The sequence below is a fragment of the Prunus avium genome, chromosome 6 (genome assembly GCF_965620075.1).
Source record: "Prunus avium chromosome 6, drPruAviu1.hap1.1, whole genome shotgun sequence".
Lineage (NCBI taxonomy): Eukaryota > Viridiplantae > Streptophyta > Magnoliopsida > Rosales > Rosaceae > Prunus > Prunus avium.
Genome location: NC_142289.1, coordinates 2,037,899 through 2,064,649, shown reverse-complemented (window position 1 = coordinate 2,064,649; position 26,751 = coordinate 2,037,899). Strand labels below are relative to the sequence as shown.

Here is a 26,751-nt window from a genome sequence, read left to right as displayed (position 1 = left end):
TAATTTGTTTGCAAAGCATGAGCTGCACTAGTTTCATGCATATGCAGCGTGGAAAGCATTTTTCTTTTCTTTTTTTGAACAATTTTGTTTTTCTTTAATTACTGTTTTGCAACTTCCTTGCATGTAAATATGTCACAATTCCAGTCCGAAAGATATTTTGGGTCATTAGAAAGAGTTGGCAAAGTTTCGAAGAGACCTTCCTAAAATGGGAAAGATAAAAAATGCAAAATCAATGGCGCTCTCTACACATCTGTACCAACAACATTGGGTACTTTTATTCGTATCTGTGAGAGAAGCTCTTCCACCTATGCATCATGGGTCCATGAGATTCACTCATCCACTGCCAGTTGGCTACAACCTGCCATTCATGAATCATGATCGTATTTAGTGGTTAAGTTGTGCAAACAAAGAAGAAATGAAAGTAGTAAGCATAAATTTTGGATCAAAATAACCACTAAAAGTTTTCTTAATCTTCAACTCAGAAGAACTGTTGAAGTTCGCATTGTTTTGAGTGTCATAAAAGTTGATGGCTGAACAAAAAGTGAGACACTCTCACCTTGTGAAGCAAATTATCAGGTTTCATGATAGGTTGGTATGGGCACCCCCCATGCTTCTGTCAGCTCCTTGTAAGCATTCTGCAGTCTTCGAGTCACAGGTCCCACTTTTCCATCTCCAACTAGACGGCCGTCAATCTTCACAACCTGGAAAACAAAATCCCATTGACTAAGTATTGGTTCTTATGAAGAGGGAAAGATTACAGCGTCAATGAGCGGAAGCTGGCATAATTACAACCTGGTTGAACAGGTTTTATACACCTCCTCTCATAATTAGTCATATCAAACTTCAAACTGTAGCAGATGGTTGTTCATCTTAGCAAGAATTCCATTATTTAAATTGTTGAGCAAATGTGTTTTGTCAAATACAAGCTATAACGTTTACAAGATTTAGAAATGAACCAAATTGTATACGCAGGTCGTATGCAACCGAGATTACAATATCCATAAGGCACTCACCGGACTGAGTTCTCCCATTGTTCCTGTTGTCCATACCTGCAGGGCATCCATTATAGTTGTAAGCCTATTGTCCATAGAAGGAAGACCATGTTGGAAATAAACATGTGGAAATAAGAGTTCATAAATATATACATATTATGTGACCATCTATATATATTTATGTAAGAAAACCTCATCTGCAGTATGGAACTCTGATAGGCTGATCCTTCTCTCCTCTAAGACCAACTCCTCCTTCACCACAAGGTCCATAACCTGAAATCTCGAAAAATAAGTAAGTCACTGGAAGACCAAGTGCAAAGTATTCTTCACCAGTCATTGCACAAATGTAAGTTCAATTCATAAAGTTTGATAACAGTTGCCATAATAGGAGGGAAATCTACACAACTTACAGTTGCTCGAGTCACACCAGGAAGGCAGTAATCAGCATGAGGTGTCAAAACACGGCCTTTCTTCACCAAAAACTGCGAAATCAAACACAGGAGTTTATTTCCAGTGTGGATGTCATATAAGTTACATGGACCGAAAGGAACTGATTTCCTTTAATGAAAAGATTTCAAGGGAAATGTTACCCATAGGTAACTGCTAGGACACAATAACACAATATCAATATTTTATATGCCATTGATTACTCCAGGAGGAGGGATCGAAATTTTCTGTCCATTACAATAGTAATAGTCCCTATGCCAGATTGTAAGTTGATCCAGCGATCTAACATTCAATTCATGATAGTTTACATGAAGGATTTCGACACTTTCTCAATAGAAATTTGGAAAAGAACAATGAAAAACTACAATTGACAAATGGAACCTAACTACCAAGTTTTCATACAGCACTAAAACCTAACAAGCAAAAGCACAGGCTTACAATGTTTGTAGCATTTGTTTCGGACACATAACCATCCTTGTCAAGCATGATTGCATCAGCGGCATTTGCATTATTGCCTTCTATCTGCACTATTAGCAGAGTTCCACAACATGAGTATGTGCATTATAAAAAATTTAACATGGGCCTGTGTACAAAATAGACCGCACAAAGTTTTATGGTTAAAGGGTGCTTTTTTCAGCAAAGACTTGAAAAAAGAAAACAGATTATATCACACTAACAGACCATTAACTCGTCCAGTAGTTAACTTAAAATAGAACAAACCTTTGCAAGTATATTGTTGAGTAGGTTATTGTGGTGAATCTTTGAATCCAAATTCTGGTAAAAACAAAAGGAAAACAAATAAAAGTAAAAAAGGAAAACAAAAATAAAAGTCAATGGACTGAAATAGGAGAAAATATCAATCAAATCACGCCTTCTGGTACAACGGAATATGAATTAATCTGATTGCTCTCTACTGACTAATTTAGGTTTTACAGCATTTTACTGTTCATAATTTCATAATTTTTCTTCATTAAATATACATAATAATTGATCAAGTTTGTTGGTTTACCACTACTCCCAAAAGCTTACATTTGGTGAATTACGACGAGTGGTAGCTGTGACAAGAGTAATACCACTTGTATTGTCATAGACAGGGGGTTTCCATTCAGCAAGGACTGCATGTTTAAAAGAAATAGCAAGTGCAGCATAAGAAAGACCAAATGTTTCACTAGAGCGTTAAGCAGTCAATAAAGCAATTAGTATATTACATCCAGCACAATTAGGTTTCTGTGTCCACATAGGTTTCTGTTTGTAATATACTAATTTTGTTTTAAACAGAAACCTCAGAACATGCATTTCAAACAGAATATAAACATTCGCATGTCAGGGCAGAGGATTAAGAATTTTGTTTTACCAATTAAGGTGCATCCATAAAGATTGAATGCTGGGCTCATGCCAGAAGTAACCTGAAGAAGACGAACGATACTAATCACTACTAGAGGAATAAAGACCGCACTGAACAACTACACTCAAAAGAATTTCAATCTAAAACTTAGCATGGCAGGGCAGTACCTTTTTCCCACGCGTCAGACTTAATCGGATGTGTGAATTGTCAAACATTCCATTTCGAATAAGAGTTCTAAAGATGGCTTCCTTAACCTGCAATGATGAGATACAGAACTATAGGCAAAAGCTACTGAAGAAAAGATCTCTTTACATAAGACCCAATACAATGAATTGAAAAACTCTTACCCCTTCGCGAGTAGGAACATTGTTGAATGCCAAAGCCTTTGCTGAGTCAAATAACCTGTAGATATCAAAATAATGTTTACATTAGGGACTGCTAATAAAATAATAAAAGTAAAATAGGAAATTGGGTAATTCATAAATTTTATAGGAGTTTATAGAAATCGCAGTTTCATAACATACAGGACAGTAACAAAAGGTCTACTCCTAATATCTCTAGCAATGACAAATTTGGAGAATAAAGGCTAATAAATGAATTAAACAACTAAATAATCTTTGTTTAAATACTTTTTACTTTCTCTTGACAAGCAATACGCTGTCTTCTTGAAATCAACATGTTTATCAAAGATTCAAGATTACAGATCAAATCTTTCCAGGGAAATTAAGTATCATCAACATATTATACCAGAATATTCAATCATAAGTTTTCCAACTAATCTATAGTCACCAAGCATCAATCTTGTTGAAACTGTAACCTTTCTTCTACTTACCTATCTAAATGTTCATCAAGCTTAAATATCTTGCCGTTGTAAACTCGAAGACCCTCCCAGACTGAATCACCGCCTTGGACAACCGAATCGAACACAGAAACCTTAGACAGGTTACAGGATAGAAATAAATATCCTTAGATGGCTAAGCATTGAAACAAAAGATTGGAGGGATGATTCTGTCCAGTGGAGATCATCAGGTGACCCATGTACAAGTACCTTTGCACTCTCGCGTGGTACAATCTCATCACCAACCCATGCAAGTAGCTTCTCGTTTTCTGGAACTGGAAGATCGGGTTCAGGCAAACGAGACTTAAGAAGGCACGATGTCTGCTTCACATGGCGCCTAAGAAAGTTGTAGAAAGGTAGACTTTGCTCAAGTATGTCATACAGAGACATAGGGAATGGCTGAAAAACACACATGGAGCATTAGCTCAGACGAAACATTCTGTCATGTTATAAGTTCAGTTGTCATTATCAATCTCACGATACAAAATTTTGTGAGAAAAGACAAGAATAAGGTTTAAAAGGCACAAATTTATGACTAAGAAAGAGATATTTAACCAAACTAAGGAGTACTTGTTATATAACCTAACTATCTCTATTTTCAGATAATCTTTGTGTCCCTTATTTCCAAGCAGGTGATCAATTTCTAGCATTTAAACTAGAGTTGAGCACGTTTTGACACAGAGAAACCAAACTTTAATTGCTTATGATCCAAACACATAACAAAGCTGAGAACGAACATCAGTGCAAGGAAAAAAAAAGACTAATTCTTTGATTAAACATACAACTCTTAAGGTTTCAACTCTAACGTTACGTAATGCACAAATAGCATACCATGGGATACTTTCTTGGTGGTTGAAATCCTGTTGATTTGTGCACTGTTTCGTACCACCATGGGGCCCAAACACCATCTATTGGCTTTGGACCAGCCTCCCATCTGAAAAAGTTTTCATTGAAACTTATCATGCACAACAACAACAAAAAAACTAGACTTGAAAAATCTACATTTGTCTAAAGAAACTAGACTAAAACATTTTCAATTTCAAATGGAATAGCTTTTGCATACTTAAGCATTGTGGACTGAAAAGGGATATCCAACTCTTCACAAAGACCACGTAATGTAGCCTGCATTATCAACAAGATGAGGTGAAAAAAAAAGATAAAAAAGATAGAAGATTGAGAAAGTTCTCCAGAAGAGATCATAGAAAAACCACTGAACAATGGCAGACAACTGGATATGAAAACTTAATAACAATTACAGAAGATAAATCGACAATTTGTACAATTAACGATTGTCAACATTTAAAAAAGCTCTCAAACACCTCAGGATCTACTTGAAGCTCTGTTGCATCAATAACAGGAGGGGGTCTTCCCAGTTCAGAGAGCTCACTGTATATTGAGACCAGATCTGCCAAACCTAACTCAAGGAGCGATGGAGGCACGACCTTGTCAAAGGATGGCTGGCAAAACATCCAACAAAGAAGTCAGTAACTTAAAGGAAGTGATCTGAAGCATAGTCTAAACACAAAATATTTAAAGATAAAGTGAATTATTAAACATGCCAATATTTTCCAGAAGCAGGTAATATTACCAAGACCACGAAAGAGATTTCAATCTGTTTATGCAAGTAGACTCTTACCAAGATATCAAGGGGATTCCGGGTCAAAATGACGTGCTTTCCTGTCTTCATTAAATCAATTGGTAAACCAGGCACACGTTGCTTGGCCATATGCTGGAGATCAATAAAATAAAAAAAAATTACTGATAGCACTATAAAACACAATTAGCAAAGCCACCAAAGCATAAAAAGCAAGTTCTGAGCTCTGATCCATTTAATAGCAATATTCTCATAATATAATAAAGGAATTGGCGATCAATTTCAGTTTTTAGGGTCCTAATCTTGTAAAACGGCCGATGGGAAAACTGCAAAAATCTGAAGGGATTTTTCCTACTGAATTTGTATTAGTTTATCAAACATTTGATGGCCAGATAGTATTCTTGCTCTTGCTAGTTACTTTGTCAACCGGTTGCCTCATCTACATTTCTTTTGGGCATAATTCTTGAACCTGAAATTAATTGACCTTCACTGCGAGTGATATATTTTTAGACAAGTATTTACAGTCTTATTAGCCATTGGTATGCTGTGGACTTAATAGCTAGGGGGAAAAGAATTCACAACATAACTTTGAAAGGAGAAAGCTAAACTCAATATTTATGAACACAGACATTACTTTGCTCAACCAGGGAGGGTATTGTTTATCACCTTACAGAAGCGATACTTCTTTCTTCCTGGACTAAGAATGATATCTTTTACAACTTTATTTCCATCAGGTTCCTGATACAATTGACACAAAACATTCAAAGTGAAGAGTGAGGATAAAGAGAATCATAGATGATAAAAACAAATTGTGAAGTTTACAATTTAAAAATAAGAATTAAAACCAAAACACGAAATTAGATTTTAGGATCACCATGTCAGAAATATGAGGATGCAAACAACAAAGTAAACATGAAAAGACATCGGAGATCATGCTGGCTAATAAGAGAAAATCAGACAGGTTAATCATATGTTTCGACAATAAACAACAGAGTAACCTCCTCTCCAGATCCTCCAATTCCATTTTCACCCAAAAATCAAAGTAAGGAATTTAAAAATGAGCAATAAGGCTTTCAATTGGCTATTCAATACATTTTCCAGCACACAGCTCTTCTGTCAAATACTATACTATAGTGTTCTCTTTCTAGCTTGAAACAGAACATTTGTATAAGGCAAGCGTGCTCGTACAATAACAGTAGTAAAACCAATTATATAACCTATGCAATATAGCAAAGTTTGCCAAGCGCAAAACTTTGAAATAAACCAAAGCATAAAGCCCTGTATCTCAGAAGCTGATTTGGAATCAGCCTGAAAAGTAAACAACTTGTAAAGATGAAGAGATGGAAATTTTCACTGACATACCATTTTGGACAGAACCTCCTCCCTGTAGGGCCTATCAAAACCCGTCACCCGAAGGAAAGTTGCATAGAGGGGTTCATCAAGCACTTCTATGTCATCCCTCTGAAACCAAAACAACAAAGAAGCTCTGGAAATCAATACTGTTTAGTTCATTAAGTTTCCCCAAACCAAAAGTTCTGGTCAAAGGCTTGTTAGAATTTGGTAAAGAAAAAAAAAGAATCTTTAGTTTTGCACTTTCTTACAGAACCCAGAAAAGAACATTAAAGAAAATGGAGTGGCACCTGAGCAAAAGAGTACATGAGGCTGGTACTCAGTGATCTTGGAGTAGCCCATACGTGAATCGCCTCCACTTCAACCTCTGCTTGGTTCTTCAGCTCATCCATGGTGATGGGTTTGGATTGAAATTCACAACCTTTTGTGAGATTGGTTGAGTTTTGTTTAGAGACTGGGAGCTGAATGCAAGAATGGCTGACAGCTCTGCAACTGAAAACTGAATGATTTGGATAACTCGGATTGCTCTGGGTCTACCTCGTTTTTGTCACAAAAACAGACATGAGAGTCAGCTCTTGCATCAATCTCAATGTTTCTCTGCAGTAAATCTAGTCCAGTGAGAGTTTAACAAATAATATTTACTATTTTTCTGATATTAAACTAAACCATTTTGAAATTTCTTTCTTCCTTGACCCCAAAAGAGAAAAGTTAATCTCTTTTGGCCTAGAGGTAGGCAATTCTTGTTATTCACCTACAATGATGCGATACGACACGATCATGTTTTCCGGTGTCGTAATAAAAGTAAAAGAAATGGGTGTCCTTTGGGATTTTGACCAATCCAAAAATGACCCTTCACATTATGCCAGCGTTAAAGTTGGTGATATTATTTTTGGATGTGTAAAAAGAGTTGATAAAGTAAGAAAACAAAGGACAAGTTTAATCTGTGCATGAAACCTTTTACCATGACATGACATGTTATGCATTTGCAATTTCATGGTAACAACTGTCAACTTTCATCAACTACTGTGTGAAAGGTGAAGGGGATGTCACCACCACCACACATGGGAATATTGGAGGACTCGTGTAGTGACAAGACTGGCTATCAAATTAAAGAACCATATGGTGCCTTCCTTCATTGCCGCTGTTTCATCAAAACAGAACAAAACAAAAGCTGCACGATAATGCGGTGGATGAGCCGTTCGGTGGGGCTTTGGTTTGGTGTCTTATTTTTATGGTCACCCTTTCTGCACATTTTCGTGTAGAGATCAGTTTGCTTTCTTTTTAACTAAAGTCCTTTACACCTATTCTATTGAAACGTGAAATCAAAGTAATGCTCATCCCAATTGGTAAAATCTTGATCTCTGGATGCGTATGGTTTTGAATTTTGTGTAGTTGTGGAATTTCCACAAGAAAGAAGGCAGGTCACCAATGCTCATCCCAATATGCGTGCGAAGAAGAAAAAAATCATACAACTTTAGAAGTACCTTACAAGTTTAACAAATCTTACAACTTTAAAGAGTGAGAATTGCACAAAGCCTATTTGCATGCGATGGCAAATAGTCGTACACCGGTTCGATCATATGAGTGCATGTAGGGAAGCAAATTGAAAGGTCTAAGTGAATCAGTTAGGTCTTTGATGGTAAGGTTAGCCGAGTCTAACAAAGCACAGAATTTATCGAATGTCTCAATCTTGCGGATCACAGTAGCGATAAAAGCCATTGAGCCTTTCTTCAATCCAGCATTTGTGGCACCGTTTTCTGTTCTTTTGGGTAGCAAAGCTTGGAATTTATTGCCATTACCAGCACTCCCTTGATGAGTTCCATTGACCTTACCATCAGTACATTTACTTTCCAATGAAAGGCCTAGGTGATTACCACTCCCCTTCCCAGGATACAATTTCTTAGGGTTTAGTAGAAAGGCAAGTATTCGAACAAGATGAGGGAGGCATACGGGGTCATATATTACATCTGCACCCAAACTGTTGAATGAGAGAAAGGAAATTAGAATAGCTTTCAAGCCTCATAAGACTGAAAAACAGATTAGATAAAACTGCAGCGTCTGTTCACAAACTAACTTGATCTCATATACTCACATTATGTCTGGCTTGAGGTTCTGAAGCTCACTTTCTGAGACAGATTCCCAGGGCATATGAAGGCATTTAACCTGAGATTGTAAGATTATTATAAATGATATTGCAAGTCATGCAATTCTAATGCACCGTCATTCATTTCTTTACCAACTAGAGTAAAATATTGTCAGTTACCATATTTGGATCTTCGGTAGTTTCTGACATAACAGTTTCAACGCTGAAGTGGTTCAGTCCCAGATTGACCTTCATGTTTGCTAAAGTTGACAGGTCACCATCACTTAGTATCACCTATATCAAATACAAACTTTATAAAGTGATCCACAATCTGAATACAGACACCATTTGCCTGATTGAAATTAGTGATACATATGTCTCTCTTTGTGTGCATGCATTAAAAATTGAAAGTTACAAAACTACACAAAGCATGGTTAAATCACCCTCAACCCTAACAGAGAAACAAATGTCGGCAACGAGCGTGTTTCATCCAGTTATAACAATTCACATACTTGGGTTAAAAGAACACAAATTCTCCAAGACCTTTTACTGATTGAAGTAAAATCAATTTCAGTTTGATCCAATGATATTGTAAAGGGAGACGGTTTTACATTACTTGTGAATTTTGGATAATACCTTGGATGCTTTCACATGGGCAAGACAGATGCCAACCAAACCAACACCCGAGCCAACCTATTGTTTAGTTCATCGTAAACAAAACAAAAGTGTAAAATGAATATAGGCCATAATAGTAGCATCCACGTGAATAAAGATACATGGAAAGATAAAGAAATGTGCATTACAAGAAATGAAAACGTAGTAACCAGCATATTAAGAACTAGTGATTTTTACAGACATCAGTTGTACAAGGCAACAGAAAAGTCGGCCAACTCTTGGCTTACATGGCTACATTCTTGTAACCAATAACATCTATGTCCAACTAGATTGGATAGATGCTTGAACATATAACTTACCTCAAAGCATGACTTATTAGAAAATAATTCTGGAAAAGAAAGTATACATTCCGATAAAAAAAGACTTGATGGCCAAACCGAACACCTACATTAAAAAAAGCCAATACTAATTTAAATTAGCATACTTCATACCAGTAACTCTTAATAAAAACAAAATGAAGTGATTAATCAAACATGTAAAACGCTATAGCCTGTCAAATTGTTGTATGCTGTACAACTAGAAAAGGTAACACAAAAACAAGGAAATTGCCTCTCTATGCAGACAAAGGAATCAACAATCTGGTTTAGTAGATATCAACAGTGAAATATACCCTGTATCTCCTTCAAGCATGTTGAGTGAACATTGCAGGGGCGCCATCAGTTTCCTCGACTTGGGACAACTCGAAAGTTTAGAACAACCTAGAGGTACCAAGTCGTTAAAACCATATGCTAATCAAGAATAAGAAACTCCACACACCAACATCACATGAATTAAAACCATTACCATCAGGAAAAAGAAATGAAATGCATTTGAAGACCCTTGCATTTCCTTTTTCAAAATCACTGTCCTAATCAACAAAACAGCTTGTTAATTCCAATTTAAAACAAGTAATTAGCTTAAATCAAACAACTTCATCAAACAGCTGTTCCTTAATTAGCTATAGTACCTTCAAAGAAGCCATGAAATGAGCATACTGTTCGTATAGCTCATCCAGCACATCACCGTGGTTCAGCTCAACTTCAGCAATGAGCTTCTTCAGAAACTTCTTCAGGTAAGGCGCATGCAACTTCCCAGCCTGCATTTACCATTCAACTGAGCCAAACTTCATACTTGAGAAAAAAATACCAAAACCGATAGAAATTGCATTTAAGTGAACTGTGCACAAGCAGAGGCCATAAAAAGTTTACATCTTTGGCTATGCAATGGTCCCAAACAAACCTCTGCACTTCCTCAGTAACCAACCCTCCACCGCATACCCTACACAATTCACAAATACAAACCATTATCAAAGAAGAAGGTGAACTTGCTAACTTGCGCCATCAGACGCTAAAATGCGCCGACCAGCGTGTAAAACTCAAGAAGTTGTTTAATTGCATTTCTCATTGGATGAATAGGTTTAAAGTACGCGGCTTTGTGCTAACGTGGGCCGGGGAAGTTACCGGGCCAAGGCGATAAGGGAGTCGGTGGGCTCCATAGAGAGGAGAGCTGAGAGCAAGTGGAGACATGAAGGGGTTGATGGGTGGAGCTCCTGGTCCGCCATGGCTGTCCCTCTGCCGTTGAATAGTTTTCTAGGGTTTTAGCAATGTCCAGTGGGCTGGGGACACTCCGCCATGGCTGCAAAGGTTTTATTTTACAAGGTAAGCAGCCAAAAAAATATCAGGAATATGACGCCGTTTCTTAAGTGATTTTTTGTAGCCAACGACAACATGATGCGTTAGTATTGCCATCTTCTAAAAACGACGCGTCGTTCTGTCACATAATAGGTTGGGGTGCGAAGCTATAAAAGCCGGTTACCTAACGCTACCTCTTGTAGTTTGTTTTGCATTCTTTTCGACTTTCATTTTTCGCGCGTAAAACCCAAAGTACTCTCTCGATCTCTCTTGATTGTTTGGTTGCCTAGAAAATGTAGGAAACTGCAGAAAAATCTGAGAGTCGCTACCTTTATTTCTTCGATTTCTATTTTTCTCTTTGAATTCTCAGTAGCCAAACAGATTTCGAAGCTCAGTATTCACGAATGCTTGAGGTCGACTCTTTTAGCTGTTCGGCTGCTGAGAAAATGAATCGACATCATTTGAATTTCGAACGTATTTTCACATTCTAGGCTGATTCTAACACAACCGTTCAGCTCAATTTTTAAGACTTCTCCAGATATTGAGCGACCAAATAGCATCAATCTTGTATTAGAAATCCGATTTTCTTATAATTTCTCGTCAGCCAAACAGTCATATGAGTTTGTCTTTCTAATATAAGAACCGACGATCTTTTTGTGTTTGATTTTTTTGCAGGTTTGGATCAAATTTAGTTTTTTAGCACGGTCAGACGATGTCGAGTATGACAATTTGTGCTCGTTTCAGACCTTTGAGCTCCAAAGAGACAAGAGATCACGGCGACACAGTCTGCATTCAATGCATAGACGATGAAACTTTCCTCTTCAAGGTTCTTTTCTTTCCATCCATGAAACATTTTCCATTTCTGATCTCATGCATCCATGTATTCCTCAATTTCTTAAAATTAACTCTGCTATTTTTGTTTGGTCAATACGTTGTGCGTTTGAGAAATAAATGTTAAGAGATTTGAATTGTTGTACGCTAGGATGAGAAGGATGAAGAATTTACATTTAGCTTCGATAAGGTGTTCTACGAGAAATCCGAGCAAGCTCAAGTCTATGAATTTCTAGCTTGGCCTATTGTGAAAGGTAACAATATTGTGGATTGTTAGCTCTTATATTAATGGATACATTGTGGATTCTCTGCTTAATTCCTAAAAAGAGAAAGAAAAAACAAAGAAGCAAGAGAGTACTCCTCATCTCTTTTCTTGGGTTTTCGTAGCAGCCAAACTAGTAAAGGGTTTACTAATTGGGACAATCTAGTTTGGATTATTGATTTGATGTTTATCCAACTCAGTAATGCTGTGCTCTTTGTTCTATTTATGTTCGGTGACCATGATACAGATGCTGTTGATGCAATCAATGGGACGATCATCACTTATGGGCAGGTAGGACATTGTTGTCTAACTTTTCTCCTTATGGGTCTAGTAATTGCATGTCTTAGTTATTTTGTTGGTTCTAACTTACAAACCTTTCGTAACCAATGATAGACTGGAGCTGGGAAGACATATAGCATGGAGGTGAGGCTGGGGTATCACAGTATTCTTGAGATGATTATTAATAGATATTGAATTAATTAAGCTCACACGTAGTAATGTTTGCATATTTGGTGCAGGGGCCTAGCATACTGGTATGTGATGAGCAGAAGAGAGGATTACTTCCAAGAGTAGTTGAGGGACTGTTTGATTGCATTAAATCTTCTGGAGGAACAATGAAGCACTCAATCAAATTGTCAATGGTATTAAGATACGCTTACCTTTAGGGGCTATAAACACAGGTTGCAAGTTGCAATGTCTCTACTGATGTCATTTTCTGTATCTGTTTGTTTCTCTTTCAGGTAGAGATCTACATGGAAAAAGTAAGGTATGTAGAAGTGGAATGGCTCAATTTGACTCAAATACATTCTCTTTGGGGTATAAAGTAAGCTGAATATGGTGGAACTCTGGGAAGGTTCTAATAACTACAGTTTCAGTTAGTGTTAACTACACTTCTTTCTCAGGGACCTTTTTGATTTATCAAAAGACAACATACAGATTAAAGAGAGTAAATCGCAGGGGATATTGTTGAATGGAGTAACTGAGGTATCCCTAGCTTTTGAAGAAATATGTGCATAATTGTATGCCCATGATATCAATAGGAGTAATTATAGGGGCTATTTTTCATATAGGTTATCATGATAATATATGCTAAATTATACACCTAGACAAGCTGGCAACGTTTGTTGGCAGCAATGCAATAGGCTTGATTACCACCTTCACTGGTTCATTTCTACTAACATACATGTGCATTTACATGTGCACACACAAGAGTTCTACTGAGGCTTCTAATGTTCAATCTGTCCACTTTAAATCTTAGTCTTGGTTAATGGGGTTTGTCCTAGAAGTGAAAAAAGTTTCAATCATCCCAGTCATGATTCAAATTTTAATGTTTTGCTTGCTCGAATCCTTTTGACACCAAGAAAACTGAGATGACTACAGATTGAATCCTGGTTGTGTAGGATTTAGACATTTAATATTGTTGTGAAAAATGGACAAACACTTTCACTCACTCCCCTAATGATCTTGTTGTTGATGGACTTTGTGACACACACAATGATGGATGAATCACACACACACACACTTGAGACAACAACCAAGCACAAAGTGACACAAGAATTTATAGAGGTTCAGCAATTGCCTACATCCTCTTGGTGATCCCCTTGAGAAATTCACTTCATGAAAGAATAGGTTACAACTTTGGTTTTACACAGAAAAAACCCCCTTAGAACTCTATTCTCTCCCCAAGCTCTCTTTTCTCTCACACCCCTTGCTCAACACTTTGATGCACTTGTGAACACTCTCACAACCCTTGGTGTTTCCCTCCTTGGTGTCTAGACTCTCAAGACCCCAACTCAGCTCCTAACTTGAACTGATTTCTCTCCCTCACGTTCTCACTTGGTAAGTTAACCTCCTTTGAACACAATAGCACCCAGCTACTTGACCACCTTGAGATTAACCACACCTAACTTCAACTTGCTTTCTCAACTTATAATGTCTTGCTTTATCTCCATTACCTACACAAACCAATGGACACAAGATAAGGCACCATCTTGTCTTCCACGTTCCTTCCTTTAGTCTCCCACTTAGACTAAAGATCAGATCATGCAAGTAAACAAATCCCACTTCAGCCACCTTCCACAAAACCAGAAAATGGAGAATGGATTCTCCAAACCAAGACAACCAATTGGCAATGAGTGCTCTCCCAACTATACAGCAGGTAGTCCACCTTCTTTTACCTCAGAAGTGACCCATTAAACACCTGCAATCTTGTGGAAAGCGATAGCCACCAAAAAAAGTAGTTGAAAACACGTAAGGAAAACATCAGCACAGCACAGGGGCGACCGGTCGCTGATACCTTGCGACCGGTCGCTACGACCATTTGGATACCTAGCGACCGGTCGCTGATACCTTGCGACCGGTCGCTCGCTGCGATTTTTCCAGATTTCGAATTTGCTTCTAACGACCGGTCGCCCAAACCTTGCGACCGGTCGCTCACTCCTTCACTTGCAACCTTAATGTGACCCAATTTTACAACAAATATTTCTGCAATATATGTCTTAAATTGCCTTCAGACTGAGAAACAGCTTGTTATTTTCCCTTCTTCCAGATCTCTGTGTCAGATCCCACAGAAGCATTACAAAGCCTATCTGTAAGATAAACTTACTTCAGAAATCTCTGTCAGTTTATAGTTTATGGTTTACATTTTAACAGTGATGTTTATAATGCAGAGTGGCATAGCTAACAGAGCTGTGGGGGAGACCCGTGTCCTTTGCTTTTCTTTTTCAGTTCTGGTTGTTTCTTAATTGCATAGTATAATAGCAGCATTCTTTTTTGGATGGGAATGTTATCCACTTTCTGTGAATGTGTTCAAAACTTAATACAGACATAGAAATGAACATGGCCAGCAGCAGAAGCCATTGTATTTACATATTCACAGTTCACCAAGAAGTAAAGAGAGATGACAGGTAAAATTTCTGTATTTTATATTGGTGTCTAAGTCTTTGGCTGTATGATCTTGAACATTTTGAATCTGTGGATAGGTTGAAAACTGGAAAATTAATTCTTGTCGACTTGGCTGGATCCGAGAAAGTAGAGAAAACTGGAGCTGAGGGAAAAGTTCTTGAAGAAGCCAAGACCATCAACAAGTCCCTCTCAGTCCTTGGTAATGTGATAAATGCTCTTACATGTGGTTCACCAGGCAAAGCGAACCACATTCCGTTTCGTGATTCCAAGCTTACTCGGATTTTACAAGATTCACTGGTCAGTTTCCTCCCTTTAGTCTTTTGCACCATAGTATTGTCAATTATTTGTATTGAAGATCTACTGGTCCTCGTCTTGAAGGGAGGAAACTCCCGCACTGCATTATTGTGTTGTTGCTCACCAAGCCCTTCAAATGCATTGGAGAGTCTGTCCACTCTTCGCTTTGGGATGAGGTATATATTATTCAAAAACCTATAATGCACGCCATTCGGTATCTGTGTTTTCTTATCCTCCTGCCCTCAGTCCCTAATATATGCTTGATTGAGCACACAATAAGGATGTATTCTCTTTGTTACAACTTCCCCAAGTGCAAAACTTTCATTATTGCATAAGATATATTGAGCATCTAGTTCTTCTATAGAAAAAGAAAATCAATTCGATTAATTACGAATTAGGACTCAAAAAGAAGAATTTTGAATTGACTTTAATCTTACTTCCAATTTGGATATGACATTTTGCCAGGGCAAAGCATATCAAGATGTCACCACGTGTCAAGTGTAATGAAGATAAATGTGCTAAAAAACAGGGACCTGCATCATCTCCAATTAAACATGAGTCATGCGAGATAATCCTTGACAAGGTTAGATAGAATTCTCTTGTAAAATTGGCAATGTGAACTTTTATTATAGTTCTTCTAACACAACCTCCGTGCATGCACATAGTTGAAGGAGAGATTTGATGCTGAAGATGTGAAGTTACTTGAGGAGTTGTTCACATTGAATGGCATTTTGTTTGATCCTTGTTCATCTGAAGAGCTGGATTCAGCATTCGAGGATGTCACTTCACAGACGATTGTCTCATTGCATCAAGCAGTGGAAGAACTTGCATCCACTGTCGATGAGGTACGTGTTACCATTGAATTAGCTGAACCTTATTGATAAACAATCTGATCTAGTCCAATAAGTTGTCTTGAACACCATTTTACTTGGTAGTGAGAATGTTAGCAACCTCATATACTTGTCTTAAAAATGAGTTTTATCGCCAATTTTATGCTGTTGCAGCTTAAGAGAGAGAATAAGGGTCTGAAGGAGAGATTAGCAGCTGCTGAAAGATATCATGCAGCAGGCAAAGAGGCTGGAGATAATAATACTTCCAGTCTTGTGCATAAACTCCCAGGAATTCTCAGCTCCTTTGTGTCTTGGGTGAGGTCACTCTCCTCTATCAAGTTGTTGAATTGTGAGGTCAATTGAACATTGCTCATATTCTCAAGCACCGCAAGAGCCCTTACATCCATTTTGTACAGTTTGTTCCAGAATTTGAATTCCACCTTATTTGGAGAGAGTTTCTAAGCTTCCTGTTGTGGGTTGCTTTACACGCTTTCTAGCTTGGCACACACACACACACGAGGCCTAGTTCCACGAATTTATCTTAAACTGAGTAAAATTTGTGACTTTTAACACGTCCTAGCTTAGCTATGTAAATTTTTTGCTAGAGGACATCAAATATCCCATGTGTCTTTGATCTTTGGCCATGGGGGCTTTTTTCTTTGTTTGGTCAATGCTATGAGGTGTTTGACTTTGACTCCTATTTGGGCTAAGGAAAAGGAGATATCTGGGTTGGTCTTGACTCTCCTATTTGGGCTTTGATAGTTTTACGTTTAGTTGGGCTTTGACTATTTCAAATGCGCTGTTTCGGATAAAAAGGCCCATTTCTTCTTTTTGGTTAGAAGAAAGAAACCCAACTTCTTTAAATATTGGTCTACGTGGAAATCGTTCGCTGAATCACTAGAGTGACAGGAAACTGAAATAAATTAATTGGCAGACTTTCTATAATCGAACCCCCCCAAAAAAAAAGGAAAGTTTTGTTAGACGTGTGGTGTGGTGTGGACATGCAAACGTATAAAAAAGCCAAGATTCGTCTAAGGAAACTTTTAAGTCCTTGCTTGCTCTCCGGTGCTTCATCTTCGTGTATTTCCTGCTTTAAGAAGTAATTTTCTGCAATCCCGAATATGACCCTTAAAATTTCATACACTGAGCAGAATAGACGCTACAGCTTAAGCCAACATAAGATGGTGTTTGTTGGGATCTATGGTTGCTAATGTACATTTTTTAGGTACATTAGTTGTGGATATACTTTCCCTTCAACCTCCCTTCAACTAATTAAGGGTAAAACGTTAATTGAACAAATAAACTTTCCTTTTTTGAAATCACTCAACCTTTCCAAAACTCAAAGTAAATTTTTTTTCTTTGAGTAAGAAAACTTATAAATAAATTAGAAAAAGAAAAAAGGAAAAAAAAGAAAGAAAAGGAAACTTGGCTCCGTGACCTGAATCCTGATGTACACTGGATTTACCAAAAAAAGTGATGATGCATTAGCGGTTAGGTCACCTGTTATAAATAGAGGGTAAACTTATATATACTTGTTTATTGCTTAACTTTTTGTCAGTGTTCAATAGATCAATAAAATTTGCAGCTAATTCTCTCTCTCTCTCTCTCTCTCTCTCTCTCTTTTGTGATTCTGTGAAGATATTAAGCTTTCATCCATGGCTACCAAGAATTCCGTTCTCCAAATAATTGTCACCTTACTTGCGATTTTTTTACCTGTCGGAAAGTCAATTAAATTCAACTATCCTGCAGTTTTCAACTTTGGTGATTCAAACTCAGACACAGGTGAGATGACTGCTGGGCGTGGCTGGCAACTTCCACTGCCTTATGGACAAACCTACTTCAAACCTCCATCATCATCTGGGAGGTTTTCTGATGGTCGTCTGCTCATAGATTTTCTCAGTAAGTTCATTCTCATCCTCACTCATCACATGCCCTATCGGAAATCAATATTAAATCGTTAATGAATACAAGCATGTGTGCAATAAAATTTTAAAATATGCACTTATTTCTAAGTATGTAAATATTAAAATACTAAACCATGCATATAGAGAGCTCATATTTTGTAGTTTTATTTTCAAATCATTAAACTATATAGAGAGCTCATATTTTGTAGTTTGGAAAAATAAATAAATAAATAAAACTATAAACGGGCCATTGTAGACGCGAGTAATACTAATTGGATAAGATAGTGTGTCTAGCTCTTTAAATTCGAATTCGATCTCCATCCTCATATATTAAAGTAATTTAGAATATCACTTTATCAAAAAATTATAAGCAAAATCCTAAGATTGTATCACAAGTAAATTGGATAAGATGGTGCTTCATGTTTTAGCTTAAAGACCCCGGTCGATTTTTCCTACAATTCCTAAGATGGGATTAAAATAATATTCAACACAGTGGAAACTACCGCTGTCTTTCTTATGTACTTGTTAGGGTTTCTACTTTCGTAGTTGTAAATGTACTTTTGGCCAAACTTGGGCATTGAGTGTGTTCAACAATAGAAGGGTAAAACAGTAATTGAACAAATAAACTTTGCTTTTTGGCTTCATTCAGCCTTTCCAAGACTCAAAGCAAACTTTCACCATGTCCCCATATAAGTACTTCCAAACTTTGGCACCATGTGACACATGATATTCGGTGGTTGCTACATAAGGCATCCGTGAAGATTAAGCTTTCATATCCATGGCTACCAAGAATGCCATCCTCCAAATTTTCTCCTTAATTTCCATTTTCCTACCTATTTCAAAGTCAAAGTTCTACTACCCTGCCGTTTTCAACTTTGGTGATTCAAACTCTGACACTGGTGAGCTTGCTGCTGGCCTCGGTTTCCAGCTCCCACCACCTTATGGACAGACTTACTTCAAAACTCCATCTGGGAGGTTTTCTGATGGTCGCCTCATGACAGATTTTCTCAGTAAACTTCTCACATTTGCTGATCAAAACTTCTCATAATTTGTCTAATTATCCTGTGGTCATATCTTTTTATGTAAAAAATGTTTCCATTTGAAAGAAATGATTTTGATTGAACAATAATACTAGAAAATGTTATATTCAATATGTTTAAATAATTGAATATAATACATTTAGAATGGTATCCAAATCTTGGCATACATGAATACTTTTATAATATATTCATATCATATATATTGCAACTGACCAAGAATCAGAGCACTTATGTCTTGGGGCCTTTGGGTTTCCAGATGTGAAAGCAAACCAACAACTTACAGATGAGCCCCACTGCTCACCAAACCAAAACTTATCATGAAAGGTTTCATAAAGTATATATTTTGCTGCTGTTTGCATATACAAGTGAAAGCTGTAGGCCTAAAGAAGTTGTTAACCTCTGTTTCACTTTTCAATCTCCATGGCTACCAAGACCTGTATTCTCCAATTTCTCACCTTGATTTCTATCTCTTTACCTCTTTCCAAATCCATTCACTTCGACCACCCTGCTGTTTTCAACTTCGGTGATTCAAATTCTGACACTGGCAATCTTGTTTCTGCTGGCATTGAAACCCTTCTCTCTCCTAATGGACAGATTTATTTCAAAAACCCATCTGGGAGATACTCTGATGGCCGTCTCATCGTTGATTTTCTTAGTAATTTTTCAATTTTGTTCCTCAAATCTTTGTTCTGCTGCATTTAATTCATATATATATATATAAATACACACACATGCATATGAATATGTCCTTATGTCTTGAGTGTAATGTTTGCAGTGAATGCAATGGAGCTTCCATTTCTAAATGCCTATTTGGATTCAGTTGGCTTGCCAAGTTTCAAAAAAGGGTGCAATTTTGCCGCTGCTGGGTCAACTATACTTCCAGCAACTGCAACATCCATCTGCCCATTTTCATTTGGGATCCAGGTCAATCAGTTTCTTAGATTCAAAGCCAGGGTTCTTGAATTGCTAGCTAAAGGTATGTTCTTGAATCTTCTTAAGACTTGATCTTTAAGTGAAGGAAACAAATGAATATTAGACAAGATATCCAACTATTTCTTTCTTTTTTGTTATCTAGGTAAGAACTTTAGCAAGTATCTGCCTACAGAAGATTTCTTTTCGAAGGGGCTTTACATGTTCGATATAGGCCAAAATGATATTGCTGGTGCATTTTACTCTAAAACATTGGATCAGATTCTTGCTTCAATTCCAACAATTTTGGCAGAATTTGAAACAGGACTAAAGGTCAGTTCAGTAACACAACAAGGTTGATTGATACTTTCAGTTTAAATTATCAGGAGCACAAACTTGTATTGGATAAAAATGACACCAAACTCTCATTCTTTGTTTTCTTATTGTGGGTTCTTTCTTTTCTATTTTTCAGAAACTATATGATCAAGGGGGTAGGAACTTTTGGATACACAACACAGGTCCTCTCGGATGCTTGACTCAGAATGTTGCCAAGTTTGGAACTGATCCATCAAAGCTTGATGAACGAGGATGTGTCAGCTCCCACAACGAAGCTACAAAACTTTTCAACCTGCAGCTTCATGCCCTCACAAAAAAGTTGCAAGGCCAATACGCCGATGCAAATGTTGTATATGTTGATATCTTTTCGATAAAATATGAACTCATTTCAAATTATTCCCGATATGGTTAGCACATCTCAACAAATTTAAGTTCTTCATATCTTGATTGGCAACGTTTCTGCTTGAATAATCTCATGTTTGGTTTTTGTGATTTATAATCTGCAGGATTTGAACAACCTATTATGGCTTGCTGTGGGTATGGAGGTCCGCCGTTGAACTATGACAGTCAGATTACCTGTGGACAAACAAAGACCTTGAATGGAACCTCTGTCACAGCCAAAGGATGCAGTGATAGTACTGACTATGTTAGTTGGGATGGAATTCATTACACAGAGGCTGCAAATCAGTTTGTCTCATCAAAGATACTCACCGGAAAATATTCTGATCCACCTTTCTCAGACAAAATGCCTTTCCTTCTGAAGCTCAAGTTCTGAAGTCCCAATATGTTATTCTTAAACATATTAACATTTGCCTGAAAACTCTAATGCTAAGCCATTAATGTAACTGCAAACCTATGTTCTCACAAATGTATTTGAAGTGCACAGAAGCCAGTAGAACAGCAATTTCATTACATCATTTGGCATTGGATGAGGACTGTAAAAACTGAGTGTGTTCTCCTGGTGAAAATTAATCTTATTCATTAATAATGAAGAGCATATTTAAGTTTAAAAACTCCCCTTCAAGCATGCAAGTCTTAATCTCGATAGAAAGTAAAATAATGCAGACACCTTAAGTTAGTCATAGGTACAACTTAATTCCATTATAAATTTTTACAAATATCAACACGAACAAGGATCCCCTCTGATTGCAAGTCTCTCAACAACCATTTTAATATGATCATTTGTATAACTGCATGTTATACATGTTGTTTCGAAATTTATGGGAAACAATGGAAAGACAAATCTAACTGAGCAAATTCCACCCTTACTTCCTTGAGACATACGCATAGTATTGTGCCATAGGAACAACAAAGGCAATCACCAGCAATCCTCCAACTACAAGAGAGAACTGTCCACGCTTTTCGTCCGTCTCCTCCTTGGTTTTGAAATTGGATTCGCGTTTGTTTTCATTAAGCTTGGGGCCACCGGGGTCTGGAAGCCCATCAATGGCAGCAACTAGCCGTTTGGCACTGCTGAAAATAGCTTCATTGTACTTTTCTTCTGTAGCCAAGACTGCAATCGCACATCCAATAAGCTCATCAACTTAGCTGAGAAGTCTTAGAAACTAAAACGGTACGTGTGTGTGGCATATACAATAAAATTCATTGCTTGAAACAAGAAATAGTAGCAACCCAAAAAAAGAAAGTTGCTTGAAGAATGAAAACATTGAAAAGTAAAGGCATGGTTACCAGGAAGGTTCTCTGATACAGTTGCATCAAGGATAGTTTCTCCAACAGCTTGGACAAATGCAGGGCCACCAGTGATTGCTCCTTCTTTTTGACTGGTGACAAGCACAACAATGCCCTTATTGTTGCCCTCTTCAACAGAAGGGTACCAGCGCTCCAAAACTTGGTCAGCATACTCAAAGGCATCAGCTTTGCTCTGCAACCAAATCATATCATCATCAAAACTCAAAATTCACAAAACACAATATTTAGAAAATAAAAAAAAACAGAAACAACTTACAGTGAGCTTTCTAACAGTGACAAAATTGATGTGGAAGTTCTTCTTATATTCCAATTCCGACATCAACCTCTTTATATCCGACTTAGTCACCCGGCTTAGCACGCCTGCATCATCAACAACATAGGAATCTTTGGGTGGTCCCTCATTAAGCACATCAAACTCAGATGCTAGTGCATTGCCACCAGGCAAGAGTGGGCAAAAGTTTAGTGCTAAAGACAGTGCAAGAGCTGCTAGTCCTTGCTGGGCATAAGAGAACCAGTCCTTGGGTATTGGCAAAGATGTTTTGAGTGATGGAACAGATTGCTTTTTGAGGCTTGAGGTGATGGGTTTTGTGAGGAGGAGGGACTTTGAATTGGGTTGGAGAGAGGGGGACAAAAGCGTCTTAGGAGAAGAAGGTTTTGGGTTGAAGAGAGGTGAGAGTGAGGGAGAAGAAAGAATGGTTTCCATGGTGAGCAAATAGAATTTAGAAATGGCGCAACAGTGAGAAAGAAAAATGAGTGTGATTCTCTACATATTTTTTTTCTTCTGTTTTTTGGGTGGTTTGGATTTCTTTTGTTTTGGATTGGTTGGCTGAATTTGAATGTGGATAACGTATAGGCTCTGTTTGTTTGAAAGGCTCCTGGTGAACACATCACTATTTTGGTTGATATCTCTTGAATTCTTGATAAAAAGATGGGAGAAAATTGGACTTTACAAATGAAATGAGCCGAGTGTGTAACTTTTTGTGCCACATCAGTGGGAAAGCCTCTAACTTTTTGACCAATTTTAGTTCAAATAACCAAAACTACCCTTTCCATTGATCCAAATACCTAAAGCCAACTTCCCCAATCCTGACATACAAAAACCCCAGGTCATGTCCCCACATTATCTCCCTCCAAATTTTCAACAGCCATGAATGCCATCCTCATTCTCTCATGGCCATTCTTCTTCTCTCCCTCCCTCCCCACCCACCAATTCCTCCCAAAAGCCCTAAACCCACCACCCCAAAACTCACTCCACCACAGCCTACTATCGCTCTCACCGACTCCACCACCTCCAAAAGACGCTTCATCCTCAAAAGCACTTCCCTTTTTCTCATTTCCTTGACCCCTCAGCAATACCCAGTTGCCCATTCTTCACCAGAAGCTTCAGCGCCTCCAAGACCATCCCTTTCCGGCATCGCTAACACAAAATCTTGGTTCCAGTTCTTCGGTGATGGGTTTGCCATTAGGGTCCCTCCTCAGTTTCAGGATGTTTCGGAGCCTGAGGTACATGACCTTAAAGCACATGTATTTTGTAAAAATTGTTTTGTTCCTTATAAGTTCTAGTATATGTTTTGATTACTCAGTGAATGGTTCCAAGTTGGATACGTTTTAGCATCCATTTGTTATGCTTAATTTTGGAGTAGAGAGAGATGTTTGACTAGAAACTTATTTTAGTGCTATAGAATGAAATATATTCGTGTTATCGTTGTAATTGTCTGCTAAGATGTTCTACCATGAAAGAAATGATCGCATGAGTTGTTAGGGGTTTTATCCTTCATTATCAATTTTAATTGGGAATACACATAAGGGAAGCTTTCACTTCTCTGTATACTTAAGGTTCATAATTGGTAAATCTAATGCCTTTTTTGTTTTTGGTGAATGTAAATCTACTGCCTTTCTCTCATTATTGACCTACTCTTGTTCGCTTTTGGGTTGTTACATTATTGCCTTCCTCTCATTCACGATTTTCTAATTGGCTGCTTCTATGTTTAAACTCTAGGATTACAATACTGGATTGTCCCTTTATGGAGATAAGGTAAAGCCCAAGACCTTTGCGGCACGTTTTGCATCTCCTGATGGGTATGCTATTTTCACAAGTTCCCTACTCTTGAAAGTTTTTTATAACTTGTTTGCCTCATCATGGTTTAAATTTACATCTTCGAAGCTTTTTTATATTTACGTGAAGCAAACTAACAATACAGAACGTGTTGACAAATAATTTTGTTTTCGGATGCTTTCCAGTGATTCTTATTAGTTTTAGTATTTATTATGTTTTTCTTCTTGTTATTGGTTGATGCAGATATGAAGTTGTGAGTGTTGTTATTCGCCCATCCAATTCACTCAAGATAACCTTTTTAGAGGTTTGTAGTGACAATCATGGACTTTTTAATATAATTTGTCCTACTCCTATTCTTATTTACTATATAGCTATATTACTAGCACATGTGTGTGCACACACGTGAATTAACAACAGTAACGCGTTAGTTCGGTGGATATTGTGCCTTTTTCTCGTTCTCTCAAGAAATTTTTGGTTTATAACCACTATGTTGATTGAGGTGGTGGTTGGCGAAATGGAATGTTTGATGGGTATAACGGTAGTGTTTTATTGCATAGGCTTGCTGTTATGTTTTCTGTTCTTTGTGTGAGGAGAATGATGGAATCTGGAGGTGTTGAGCTTCTGTGGTTATATTTGACATGCTTTAGCTCCTCTTAGAGTGGTTTTTTGTTGAGCTTTTGTCATCCAACCTTCTCATTAGATGCATGGATTTGGTTGATAGTTATGTTTTAGAATTGGCTCTCTTTCTCCCCTCGCTCTCTTCAGCTCGTGTCATGGGTGACATGACTCTTGCATTTATAAAATATGCACTTATCAGAAATGTTCTGTTGTAATTCTTGCCTTTGGTTCCCTGTCAACCCTTCAGACATTTTGGCTTTTAAGACATAAGCATTGTAATATATGGATATCTTAGATTGAAGTAACCATCTTATTCATGGCTGATCAGGTTTTAGAAGCATAACAACTTCCATGATATCATGTATGAACCCATATTAGGTGATTCTGTTATGTACTCTCTCTAAACTGCTTGATAAATACTAATGTACAGTTTATCTAATATATGCTAACTTGGACAGGCCAAAGACATAACAGATTTAGGTTCCTTGAAGGAGGCAGCAAAAATCTTCATTCCAGGTATATTGTAGCATGATTTCTGTTTTCTCAGCCTCTCTGATTCCGTAAACCAAAAACTTCAATATATAAGTTTAATTTTCTGTAAGCGTTGATCTAGATTTACGTTCTCTTTGTCCTGACAACTCATATATGGAATGTGCGTGGGCCTCTAGTTTGCGTCTCTCCGTATTTCCTCCAGTTATATATGGTATTCATTCTTAATCCTAATAATTCTGAAATTGCAGTTGGATCAACTGTATACTCTGCTCGAACTATAAAGATAAAGGAAGAAGAAGGTTTCAGGTAAGTTCAATATCTCTCTCTTTTCTCTCTCAAGAAGGAAGCCATGCTTGTTATGCTATATACTCCCTTCTACTTTATGGAAGCAAGCATAACTTCTCTTTGGCCGCTTTTGCAAATAGGATTTTCAAAATCTTTCCTGATACATGTTGTCCCAATGCCGTGACACATTTCAGGACTTATTATTTCTACGAGTTTGGTATACAAGAACAGCATGCAGCACTTGTAGCTGCTGTTAATGGTGGAAAGGTTTGTCAACACATACTTCCAAAACACTTCTTACTTGTTTCTTGTCAAGAATCATGGATGAGCAAAATATAAACCAGACTTGCATAGCAAAGATTCTTTGTCAAATGTCCCATGTCATAGAATCATTCATGCAAATGGTTTCTATGTTTATGTTGGATAAGTTAAATCTTTGTCTCTTCTTTGTTCTGTTACAGACATACATTGCTGGAGCAACTGCCCCGCAGTCGAAGTGGAACGATGACGGCGTGAAGCTTCGGTCTGCTGCCATATCCATGACTGTTCTGTAGTGTCTTTTTAAGGAGGCTGAATTTGAAAGGCGGCGGCTTGCATTGCACTGCAGCTTAAAATTTTGAGATTTGACAAGGAGCACCTTCTAATTTCCAACATTCTTGAACTAACCTCATTTAAATTCTTTTGAGAATATATTTACCCGTTGGTCCTTTGCTCTTTTATTAAGCCTAAGCTGCGTTTTGTTTTGTGAGGCATGCGTTTTGGACTTTAAGTCGTGGAGGCCCATTTGAGTTTTGAATTGGTTGAGGTTTGGGTTTGCGAAATCTTTTTAGCTTAATGGGCTGATCTATTCCTCAAATTTAATGTTGAAATTGAAGAGACCGATGCTTGAATTAGAGAAATATTTGATGGATTTCATTAAATAAGAAAATGCTGGAATTATTTAATTTAATACCTATTTAAAATTAAAAGGGTTATAGAGAAGAAGTCATGGAAATATATCATTTTCGAATTTCACATCACATCCATGTGCACTAGTAAAAACCTTGCATGTGGTCCGTCGTACTTGTATAATAATTGATTTTTTATTTGGTAATGTATAATGTTTTCATTTTTTGATAATTTATAACGTTTTCATTTTTTGGTAATTTATATGTATATATATATTTATAATAAAGATACGGTGGCCTGGCCATGTTCGATCGAGCTGATCATTAACAAGTGTTTTATTTTATACTTTGTAGAGCATCTTCCTTCCCTCCCTCACCTCAAATCCGAAAATTATTATTTGATCTAAGAAAATCTGTGATATAATGAGATCTTGACTTGACATGATTTCCGTGGTCTGA

The 26,751-nt window shown here is 37.4% G+C and overlaps 6 protein-coding genes across 8 annotated transcripts; 3 read left to right on the top strand and 3 right to left on the bottom strand.

The window, feature by feature from the left end:
• Positions 1-117: 117 nt before the first annotated feature.
• On the bottom strand, positions 118-7,273 carry LOC110759707 (D-aminoacid aminotransferase-like PLP-dependent enzymes superfamily protein). Its single transcript, XM_021961809.2, has 20 exons — positions 6,857-7,273; positions 6,579-6,677; positions 5,883-5,954; positions 5,259-5,351; positions 4,942-5,079; positions 4,686-4,744; positions 4,454-4,556; positions 3,833-4,021; positions 3,617-3,717; positions 3,132-3,186; positions 2,952-3,038; positions 2,794-2,845; positions 2,469-2,554; positions 2,160-2,213; positions 1,878-1,961; positions 1,403-1,474; positions 1,185-1,265; positions 1,014-1,049; positions 557-701; positions 118-358 (listed from the first exon to the last, which is right to left on the bottom strand). Exons 1-19 carry the CDS (start codon positions 6,956-6,958, stop codon positions 573-575), a joined length of 1,692 nt encoding a protein of 563 aa, XP_021817501.2. The 5' UTR covers positions 6,959-7,273; the 3' UTR covers positions 118-358; positions 557-572.
• A 736-nt stretch (positions 7,274-8,009) lies between these two features.
• Positions 8,010-10,992, bottom strand: LOC148293466 (S-adenosyl-L-methionine-dependent methyltransferases superfamily protein). The gene is made up of 10 exons (XM_088255269.1): positions 10,764-10,992; positions 10,512-10,581; positions 10,271-10,399; positions 10,108-10,171; positions 9,935-10,022; positions 9,624-9,708; positions 9,286-9,342; positions 8,830-8,943; positions 8,659-8,729; positions 8,010-8,544 (listed from the first exon to the last, which is right to left on the bottom strand). The coding sequence occupies exons 1-10, from the start codon at positions 10,862-10,864 to the stop codon at positions 8,103-8,105; spliced, it is 1,221 nt and encodes a 406-aa protein (XP_088111395.1). The 5' UTR covers positions 10,865-10,992; the 3' UTR covers positions 8,010-8,102.
• A 623-nt stretch (positions 10,993-11,615) lies between these two features.
• Positions 11,616-16,708, top strand: LOC110759735 (ATP binding microtubule motor family protein). Its single transcript, XM_021961843.2, has 15 exons — positions 11,616-11,760; positions 11,917-12,019; positions 12,275-12,318; positions 12,421-12,450; positions 12,546-12,668; positions 12,768-12,793; positions 12,930-13,011; positions 14,576-14,617; positions 14,697-14,730; positions 14,858-14,933; positions 15,009-15,228; positions 15,310-15,401; positions 15,691-15,808; positions 15,891-16,070; positions 16,230-16,708. The coding sequence occupies exons 1-15, from the start codon at positions 11,647-11,649 to the stop codon at positions 16,416-16,418; spliced, it is 1,473 nt and encodes a 490-aa protein (XP_021817535.2). The 5' UTR covers positions 11,616-11,646; the 3' UTR covers positions 16,419-16,708.
• Positions 16,709-17,695: 987 nt separating this feature from the next.
• LOC110759736 (GDSL-like Lipase/Acylhydrolase superfamily protein) lies at positions 17,696-21,171 on the top strand. 3 transcript variants are annotated; one of them, XM_021961845.2, is made up of 5 exons: positions 17,696-17,954; positions 19,775-19,975; positions 20,075-20,241; positions 20,381-20,651; positions 20,751-21,171. In XM_021961845.2, the coding sequence occupies exons 1-5, from the start codon at positions 17,711-17,713 to the stop codon at positions 21,017-21,019; spliced, it is 1,152 nt and encodes a 383-aa protein (XP_021817537.2). In that variant the 5' UTR covers positions 17,696-17,710; the 3' UTR covers positions 21,020-21,171. The 3 variants fall into 3 exon arrangements, with proteins under 3 accessions (XP_021817537.2, XP_021817539.2, XP_021817538.1); XM_021961847.2 differs by lacking the exon at positions 17,696-17,954 and adding an exon at positions 18,685-18,969; XM_021961846.2 differs by lacking the exon at positions 17,696-17,954 and adding an exon at positions 19,271-19,654.
• A 120-nt stretch (positions 21,172-21,291) lies between these two features.
• TLP18.3 (thylakoid lumen 18.3 kDa protein) lies at positions 21,292-22,778 on the bottom strand. The gene is made up of 3 exons (XM_021961849.2): positions 22,211-22,778; positions 21,934-22,126; positions 21,292-21,757 (listed from the first exon to the last, which is right to left on the bottom strand). Exons 1-3 carry the CDS (start codon positions 22,655-22,657, stop codon positions 21,510-21,512), a joined length of 888 nt encoding a protein of 295 aa, XP_021817541.1. The 5' UTR covers positions 22,658-22,778; the 3' UTR covers positions 21,292-21,509.
• Positions 22,779-22,938: 160 nt separating this feature from the next.
• Positions 22,939-26,174, top strand: LOC110759634 (tagatose-6-phosphate ketose/aldose isomerase, putative (Mog1/PsbP/DUF1795-like photosystem II reaction center PsbP family protein)). The gene is made up of 7 exons (XM_021961717.2): positions 22,939-23,457; positions 23,954-24,033; positions 24,254-24,314; positions 25,087-25,144; positions 25,369-25,426; positions 25,600-25,672; positions 25,867-26,174. Exons 1-7 carry the CDS (start codon positions 23,125-23,127, stop codon positions 25,957-25,959), a joined length of 756 nt encoding a protein of 251 aa, XP_021817409.1. The 5' UTR covers positions 22,939-23,124; the 3' UTR covers positions 25,960-26,174.
• The last annotated feature ends 577 nt before the right edge of the window (positions 26,175-26,751 follow it).